The 10000-nt window shown below is 45.3% G+C and overlaps 1 protein-coding gene across 1 annotated transcript in view; it reads right to left on the bottom strand.

Moving 5' to 3' along the window:
* The window catches only part of arhgap27l (Rho GTPase activating protein 27, like), a 28243-nt gene that overhangs the window by 16820 nt on the left and 1423 nt on the right, over nt 1-10000 (bottom strand). The window contains exon 2 of the mRNA XM_027021830.2: nt 4032-4940. Within this exon, the coding sequence (XP_026877631.2) occupies nt 4032-4883 (852 nt within the window). The 5' untranslated portion in view covers nt 4884-4940. The remainder of the gene's footprint in view (nt 1-4031; nt 4941-10000) is intronic.

Below are 10000 nucleotides of genomic sequence, written 5' to 3'. Positions count from 1 at the left end.
AAGTCTTTGAAACTCGTTGGCATACACCATGAAAAAAAAAGAATCTACAGAGAATACAGGAACAATCTCTAGCGAATTGGGCGTGCTGCCATGTTTGCCCACGGCCCGAACCGCCCGTGAAAGGGCTGACACCGTCGCCCGCTCGAGCTGAGCCATGCATCACGGAGAGCACATTCCGTGCAACTTCATGCATGTGCGTTATTTAGCTCGTAACCCGAGAACTAAGTCATTTTGGTTAATACATTTGACGGAGGTATTTAGTAGCACATTCACTGGTAGGACGCCCAGCTACCCACTTCATCTGCGGTGTATTTAAGTAGCCTACACGCAGGGAGTAACCCTCCACACGTAGACTCATGTTTCATGCTGTTCTGCCTGCGCTGTGGGAATGTCAGGCAAGCCGCAAGCGTGCGTATAGTTGTACTTCTAGTTGTGAAAACAGGTGTAACTTAGCGTCACTAATCGAACCTATTTAAGCTCTGTGTTTATAAACCCAAACAAACGCACAACGGATTACCTGCATTTCCTTTCTTAGAAAGTCAGTGTTGAGTGACGACTTCAGACTGGTCTTCGTGAAGCATGATCTCGGAATATGAAACAGGTGCGCCAACCTACACGGCTGCCACGCGCTCATCCCCTGCAGTTCTGTGCCTGCGCGAGGTCAGGGAGACTAAACGATCCGTTTAGAGGGTGTGGCCGCAAGCGCATGCTCCCTTAACTCAGTCACCTGTATGGCGTCCCAGTGTAAAGAAAGCACTTTGCACGATAGCGCAAAAGAAGGTGACTGAAATTGAACTGTGCAAGAGGGAACAGTTAACGGACCACTGCTAATAACATTCGTGCGCCCGGTCCTGTGCACCTGGGTGCCTGCACTTGTTTGCGGTTTGCTGAGGAAGGTGAGATCTGCTGCACCGTGAGTAAGGGCGCATCCTGTGTTTACAATACACGTCCCAAGGCACAGGAACGAAACTTGGGTCACCGCTATCCTGTTGTCATCAATGGCTCTGACACGGCAGAAATCGGACTGGGTGTCTGATCAGCGTCCTCAGTATAGCCAGCTCATACGTTTGCAAACCACAATACTCGCTTTACAAGAGCAAATCACAAGGTATTTGTAGCGCTAGTAAGCGTAATCAGGTAGGGCCGAAGCTGTTGAACCCGCGTTGCGTTAGACACTGGAGAGTTATGAACGCTACTAATTAGAGTTAAGAACTTTATCTCGCAGTTAATCTAGTTGGCGATTTCCTCATATGCTTATTGCATTACATCAAAGTCGGAAAACCGCGAGCCGTGTAACGCTTCATGCACCGGTGTGTATATAACACGTGCGAGTTCAGTGTGAAATGTTGAGACCCATTTAGTATCGTCCTGTAATCTGATGCGGGCGCACACACACTGGCAGGCCTCGTCCCTCCCACTATGGTATCTTCCCAAAGTTCTGCAGTTCTCATTATCTCATCATCACAGGGGCCAACAGGTCCTCACTTTAGTTCGTGTTTATGTAGTAAAAGACCAGAAAAATCATTCTTAACTTCGTAAATAATAGTTCTACTCATTAAACTTTAGTATTGACTACATCAGTGACATCTGCTGTGTGGGTTTGTATCACTGCTGTTGTACATTGAGGTTAAATGAAGAGAAACTAAATGATGTGTCTGAAGGAAATCTTTGCATTCTTGGAAAAAAACTGTAATTCTGCATGTGGACATTTGTCATGTAAAGCATAACCAAAAATATTATTAGAAATCATACAGTCAGGCTTAGACAGTATGACAAGGCCAACATTTACTAAAGAACATTTACTAAAGAATCAAAGACCAGCGTGCTAACAACCAGTGTTACCCTCTCACTGATGGATCTCCATGTCCTTTGCTTTGGCAAGAACACCCAAAAGAGTGTGATGAAACGTATCAAAAATTTTGATACTCTTAGATGTGATCCACCCTACAAATCTTTTACATCAGTGTGTAGCTACTGACGCAGGCATAAAGGTGGGCTTAAGAGCATAACTTTGGAAAATGACCTCTGTCATCTCTTGCTAAAGCATACCAGAAAAAGCCATAAGAAGTTGAAAACAGGCCTACTGCATCTACGCCACAGCTCGTCCGCTACCCTGAAGCAGACATTAGAACGCTACCTTTAGCTTGTGGTATATTTCCACACTTGGGCTTGCTAATGCCTCACTGTTTCACTATGTACACTATTCGCTTTGGGGGCCGTGGAAAACAACAGCATACTTTTGTAAGAATTCTCCTTTTCCCTTCACCACCTGCTGTACAGGCTTAGGCAGAAGACTACCTGCCACGCAACAAATCAGCACTTCCAATTCCTGGTCTAAGATTATGGAAGTGGCTAAAATGTTTTTTAGCTTTCATTCCATGTTAGCTGGGTTTAAGTAGCCCTGAACACATGCCTAGTTCCTGAGCCTGAGAACACGCCAAGATGTCTGTGGTGTCTGTGTGTTCTGGCTGCTGCTGTTGAATCCAGGCTCCACTAAGTAATACTGCATCTCCTAATGCAGGGCAGGTGCTTGGGTTTCAGTCTCATAGGTTTGCTATTGTTCCAAAGCACCTGTTGTTGCCATGGCGACTTACAGCAGCCAACCGGTGCTGGCTGGGCCCTCTAAACAAGATACATGCAAAGGAGAGACAAAGCTAACCTAGAGGCACTTTAAGTTTGTAGTGACCTGTGCAATATTGGACATCTTATGATTATTTGCCACCTGCATGTTCTAATATCATTATTCAATTGAATATTAGCAGTGTTTTAAAAGTGCCCATAAAACTTGGTAGCTATTTAAAACAAATATAAACCTTCGGAAATGCATATTTTGAGTGTGCGGAAATTCTGAGTCTCGCACGCGTGCGTATGGGCCCCCACACACACAGTCTTTGTTTGATCGTCTTCATGCTCATCACATCCTGCCGGCACTGGAGAAAGGCTGTAATATCCTCTCCTGAAGTTCCGTTTACAGCCCAACCTCTCTTCGCCTCTGCTCTTCTCTCATCTCTGTTGTTTCAGGTTTATTCTTGCACCTTAACCCCATATGTTCAGTACCCTACTTCCTCGCTAGGCTAAACAAAACCGACCTCCAGAATAGGTCAAATGGCAAGCGTTTGATATAAATATTGTCCTTCTTCCAGTTCACTTTTCAGACAGACTAAATTTAATTTATGTCTGACATGTGTCACCAAAACATATGGCATATAACCAAGAATGTGGCTATGACCATCAGTGATAAACCACCTAAGACCACAACTCATCCCTATAAAAGTGCATTTGTGAACCTAAACAGTGCCTCCCAGTGGATTTGGCTATAGTAGCCTACATTTTACACTGGAATATCAATTTTTTTAATTTTTTTTTTTACCATGACATCCTGGGTTTTTTTTGTTTTGTTTTTTTCAGGGCTGATTAAAATATTCCTTCATCTCTTAACTGCAAAAATAAAGATAATGATTTTTTTCTTAAACTAGGTTAATTCCAGAGTGAAACAATATGAGTAGTCATTTGTTAGAGATACACAGGGAGAAAAATGAGAACGAGAGAGAATGAGAGAATTAAATGACTTAAATAAATAATAAACTGATAGACTGACAGTAGAATTAAATAAATAATAAACTGATTATTTTCAACTTGTCTTAGGAGCTTTCTGATTGGCTTGTCATGATAAAGTAGGCTTATTATTAGGCAACTATTAGGCAAACATACTCAGAATCACATTCCTGTTTTCAAAGCATTACAAAAACGACCACTAAGACCACTAACTTGCTAAATATGTGTGGATGCACTTTTAAAGTCTCTTTCTCTTTCTCACGTTTAAAGTTTTGTGGCTGGATGACCATAATAGTGAGAGGAACTGAAATGAACTCTATTGTGTCACAGAGAGTTTTTACAGGAAGCAGGTGCAAAGAAAAGGATCTGAAAACAGCCAAGGTAATATTTTAGCATGGGATTCTTAAGAGAGACATCCAATTCAGAAGCTCAGCCTTTTGCGCTGTGTGTGTGTGTGTGTGTGTGTGTGTTCTTACCTTGGCCTGTGGTGCAGATGGTGGTGTGCTGGTTGTAGACTCATGCAAACCAGCAGGACCAGTTTCTGTGTTTACCAAATCCTCCAGCTTCAGGTCCAGTATGGACTCATAAATGTTCTCTGTGTCTGGCGAAGGCGTTGGCTCCTCACTGGGCTCTTCCTCCGGCAGCAGGAGCGGCTCTGGCTTTGGTGGCAATCCTTGCTGCCTGGTCTCCTTCAGGTTCTTGACCAGTGGGGGCTCCACGGCTTCGGCCCGACGAGGGAGGGGGTCAGCCGGGCCGAACCCAGGGACACGGGCCTTCTGCAGCGTGTCGTCGGCCGTGATCCCGCGGGATCCGAACAGCAGGCTGGGGGCGAGACTGAGCCTCTTCTTCTGCTGCTGCATCGCGTCTGGAGTGGGGGTGTGGATGGGGGCGGGGTGGAGGGACGCCAGGGAGTCAGCCAGCCCTCCGTGCAGGTACGAGGGGGGCTCGCGGATGTCCAGGGGCACGCCGAACGTGGACATGCGGTTCTCCGTCTTTCGGCGGTTCCCCGGCGAGCGCAAGCGTATTGTTACCTCATTGGGCTTGGCTTTCTCCGCCAGGTCAGGCACGGGCGGCCTGCTCTCGGGCCCCGGCGCCCCCGCAAAGTCCAGCGGTGAGGGCAAACTTGGTGGAAGCTCTTTCACGTACTTGGCGGGCACGTAGAAGGGCTTGGAGTGCTCGTCTTTGCGCACATGCCACCAGTGGTTGTTGGTCTTGGCCAGGAGGGTGTAGCGCTCGTTGGGCTTAATGGACACGGTGAAGCCGTCTCGACTTATATACTCATACCCGAACTCCACCAGCACCAGACCCACACTGCACACCGACGCCATCCCGCCTGCAGGTCACGCTGGGGTCACGCTGGGGTCATGTGCTCGTGTGAGGCCCTCCTGAGGGATAACAAACAAACGTCTGTGTTATAAGTGTAGCATTAACACGGCCCTTTAGCGGGTACCACTGCCACTTGGCCTACAACAGGATTCAGGAGGACTACTGTCTCATGAACATCAACAAGAAATTCCCTCGCTGTGTGGGACAAACCGGAGGATCAAGCAAACCAGGATGGTTCAGAAAACTGATAGTTCACCCTGTTCTTTTTCTCTTAAATTAACAATCACTTCAGTTCAGTGTTGATTGTTGTACTGGGCCAGATTCACTTAAGGTCAAGTATGTATATGTCAAAATAAACTGAACCACTACACATACTTTTTAAATATGATATGTTAAATATAATTAGAATATGCATAAAGATATGGTTATGAATTAAACTTGACTTGGAAGCCTACATTTATACACATACACTTCTTCCCAGTCAGTGAAGTATAAATGGCAGTAGCATTAAAGCACCTGGAACCAGAATATCTTAAACTGTGCCACACAGATTACCTGTGCAGGAATACCACGGATTGGATAATTACTCTGCATGTGTCATGGTTTATTTTTGACTCATTCTTGCTGACATGTAATGAATAGCAGGGGATCAGTTCCTTGCAGACACTTGATCTGCATGAAGGAACAGTTCACCAGTACAGCTAATGATAAATGAAGAAACAGTTCACCAGCACGGCTAATGATAAATGAAGGAACAGTTCGCCAACACAGCTAAAGATAAATGAAGGAACAGTTCGCCAACACAGCTAAAGATAAATGAAGGAACAGTTTGCCAACACGGCCAATGATAAATGAAGGAACAGTTCACCAACATGGCTAATGATAAATGAACAGTTCAAAAAACACGGCTAATGATAAATGAAGGCTGGGAGGAACATTCTGCCTGTGTAGCTGAAAAGATTTTTTTTTTCCCACTGATAGCCAGATTAAAATTTTGGGCTGTGTGGTAGAACTGTGGAGTCTACCTATCTGGCTGCATTGTGTGACGCCGTGTTTCGCACACCTTTAGAGCTCTTTTGAGTAAACACACTAGAAAACCTCTCAACTGATCCAGTCCACACCTTGAGTCCATAGCTAATATTTAACCTTAAAGAATTTGTCAGGCAGCAGGGACCCAGCAGACCTTCGTGGGAATGGAGCTGCTCCAGAGTTCTGCTGCTTTGGGCTTCTTTTCCTAAATAAAATTCCTGAAGTGTGCAGATTGTGTTCCTCAGTAAAATTATTTCAGACCTTTCCTTTCTGATTACGTTCTCAGGAATTTTTGTTGATGATAGTAATTGAAAGATTTTTTTCCCCAGAAAGTAATAGCTCACAATAAACCACTAAACAATTGTGGTTTATAGTAACTCAGATACATAGGTGTTTTCAATAAAATCTTCCCCCTGTTGTTCACAGAGCCTGCTTTTATCTATACTGGTTTAGCTATTTGAATGGATTCCACAGACTCCAACTAAGTTTAAGTTTTAGAAATACTCATAATTATCACTGATGATCATCACTGATGAAACTACTTGATGGCAGACTGCATGTTAATCTGAGTTTAGAACATTATCATCCTTTAGTATTTGCATGCCTTCTCATGGTATCTGCGGAACCTGACACTGTTTAAGTACCATACATATCTCTCATCCACATCCTCATCATGTGCAGCTTACTGGCAGAATTATTACAGCTTTTGCCACATTCAAATGTTTTATTGAGTTGATCGTTTTTAGTCAAGCATATTGACCTTTAGCTAAAATGCATTTAATATACATTTTTTTGGTAAATCAAAAACTTTAGAAAATCTCATGAAATATCAAAACATAGCAGCTAATCAGAATAACAGATGATGTAACACTTTGTACAGAGTGGCCCTGTCAATGGAGATCCACCGCAACCAGAATTTACTTCCAGTCATAATCAAACACTCCTCATTCAGATACTAAGATGCTGTCAATAGCAACTAACTCTCCAGGAGTGGAGTTAAGCACAACCTGTTCTAAAGCAGGAAAAATCAACATTGTTATTAGGTATGCTGGGTCGACTCCTGATTTCAATAAAGTGCCATAGTACTAAAGTCATAGTAAACGCTGAATGACCGCACTGCATGTCCAGGAGGGCAGAATTACACATGAATTTCCACTCAACAAACCATCAGGATATGTCAAATACTGGCTTTATCAACATTAACATTTTAAAGCATGAAAGCATAAATGATCATTGGTCAAAGATCTCAAGAACAAATCCTTCACCCCCAAATGCATCCAAGATATACCGGCTCGTTAGCGTGTTGCAAAGACATCATGCTGGTTGCTAGCCATGAGCAGTTCGAACGGTTCAAACTCTTTTACCTTGCTGAGATTCTGAGGGGCTGAGAACCTCCTGTTACGGGCTGCTTTAAAAAGAAAATGGTGTTCAGTTCGTGTTGCCTCTTTTCTAAGCTCGGTCCGGAACGTTTAAGCGTGGCAGCATTCCTTCTCTCCCAGCATTCCTTCTCTCCCAGCATTCCTTCTCTCACATCACCTTTGCCCCATCATTTCTCATAAACGCCTGTGAACAGTAAACACACTTACACATATAAACACAGCGCACCCTTTGCAGATTTTCTTTTGCTCTTCCCTCCTGTTGAACTTTTGGCCAAAGTCTATTTTTCATTACGTAATTGCCATCGATGTTACTTGGTTTTTGTGGGTCTTGGGGTGACCTGCGAATCAGACATCAGACTGTTTCAAGAGAGGCAGGATGCGTTTGTGCTAGCCTCAGCAACACCGGCACATGGCATGGAAAGAAGAAAGCGCCTTCCTGAATGCATCTGAGAACAGCATCTCAGTTACTCTAAAACTGACTAAGGTCTTGGACCCACTCTGAGAATTGTCCTTGGATCAGCGCAAAAAGAAAAAACGAGATGCGAAACGAAGCGTCACCCGGAATCCACTCCTGCCAGGCACAAGTGTGACAGGAAGCTCCTTCGTCCTTGGACTTCTGTCCGGGCCTGCTACAGGAAGTCCTATCCTGCTCCAGTTCCTCCAGCCGGCCCCTGTCTCTAGTGTCATTCCTGGTTTACTTTTGAGCCGGTTACCTTAGTGCTGGCATTTCTCTGTAAACACTCGGTCCTCTCAGGAGCTTTAATTCACAGCTTTCATCTCCGATGTCAGGGCGAAAACCATGCAGCAGATGTCGGTAGATTTAGGGTCGTGGAATTGTTTCTGATTGTTTTAACACACATAGCCGTACCCCGCCCCAAAGAAACGCCGCCAGAATACATCCAGCTGACCTTCTGACTGTACATAGTGGAGACTGATGACTAGAGCATGTGACAAATCTCGCAGTATGACACAGGGGGACAAAAGGAGAGTCATGGACAGAATGAGATACTGTGTGTGTGTGTGTGTGTGTGAGTGTGTGTGTGCGTGTGTGTGTGTGCGTGTGTGTGTGTGTGCGAGTGTGTGTCTGTGTGTGAGTGTGTGTGTGTGAGAGTGTGTGTGTGAGTGAGAGTGTGTGTGAGTGTTTGTGTGTGTGTGAGTGTGTGTGAGTGTGTGTTCGTGTGTGTGTGTGCATGTGCACATGCGAGTGTGAGTGTGTGAGTATGTGTGTGTGTGTGCATATGTGTGTGCGCGTGTGAGTGTGTGTGCGTGTGTGTCTGTGTGAGTGTGTGTGTGAGAGTGTGTGTGTGTGAGTGAGAGTGTGTGTGTGTGAGTGTGTGTGAGTGTGTGTGTGTGTGTGAGTGTGTGTGTGAGTGTGTGTGTGGGGGGGGTGTGCGTGTGAGTGTGTGTGTGAGTGTATGTGTGTGATTGGCTACAAAAGACAGAGAGGGAAGGAGAGAGATGGAAAATAGCTCTGATTCAAAGCTCTTGTGATTATGTTTGCACCACATACCACAGCAGGGCAACAAAACTGCTTAAAATAAGCATATAAGAATCGTTCTCACACTTCAACCTGGAACACACACACCAGTTCATTTTAGAGTGAACTAGTCACAGGTTGAAGAGTAAAACACGTCTCTCTTAAAGCATCATAAAGGCGAACGTTTACTCTTATTACTCTCAAATGTTTACTTTCATTCCATTTGGGACAGTCATCACGAAGAAGCCAGGGTTACAACATTTATGAAACAGGGCCTGCACAAAAAGCCTGCAGGAAAATGTTCATACACTAAGAGTTTCATCGCTTTAGATGAGAGGAAGAGAGAGAGAGAGACAGAGAGAGAGAGAGAGCACATGTTTTGTTACCCTGCAGATTCATGTTTTTGAGTGGCACGTAAGACGGGCCCCAACTATCATTACAAAAACAGCCCTCGTCTCTTTCCCGCAACCTGCCCCAACATGTCCCACTGTGCAAAGCACAGTAAGGTGCCCTGAGGGAGGGAGCTGAGTGCAAACAACAGCCAAGCCGCTGCCTTTCAGCTAATCGCGGGGGTGACGGGAACTGAGCCGAATGCCGACCCTGTGGTCTGCCAGCAGAGAACGGTATGACCCGGAGAAGGCAGGGCTGGCAGGTACCAGTTCTGTGGCCAGGTCCTCCGACACACTGGCTAAGCGAGAAACAGAGTTTGGTCAGCTCAGCGCATTTGTGTTTGTGAGGCGTGTCCCACATAGACTCGAATGGAGTCCAGGAAGAATCAGAACCTGTTTGACAACTCTGGGAGGTTCCAGCGTCGCTGACTGACGGGGAAAAGTAGAGGGGCAGGAATGAGAAGCACGCTGTCCTTATCCTGTTCATCATGTCAGAGCAAGTTTGGGGCCAAATGAAATAATATTAATAAAAAACCTGCTCCTTGGTATCTGTGCCTGCCGTGGGTGGAGCTTGAGGGGCTGAGGTGGAGAGGCAACACCATCCAGCAGAAATGGGGCCACATAATGTGAGAACAATTGGAGGAGGCCAGTTCCATTCAGCTCGTGTTTAAATACGGAAACGTCCCATTTTCCTCTCCGCGACCTCCATGTCGCCCCTGTGCTACCTCTGCAGGATGTGCACACGCAGAAGAGAATAAAAGACGCCTGCGAGCTTTAGCTGAGCTCAGTAAATCCAAGCCACCTTTGCATGTTCCGCACCTGTTTCCAAATTTATCCTGGGCCGA

This window comes from Electrophorus electricus, chromosome 4 (genome assembly GCF_013358815.1).
Source record: "Electrophorus electricus isolate fEleEle1 chromosome 4, fEleEle1.pri, whole genome shotgun sequence".
In the NCBI taxonomy this organism is placed as follows: domain Eukaryota; kingdom Metazoa; phylum Chordata; class Actinopteri; order Gymnotiformes; family Gymnotidae; genus Electrophorus; species Electrophorus electricus.
Note: the sequence above shows the minus strand (reverse complement) of the source record. Positions and strands in the feature narration are given on the sequence as shown.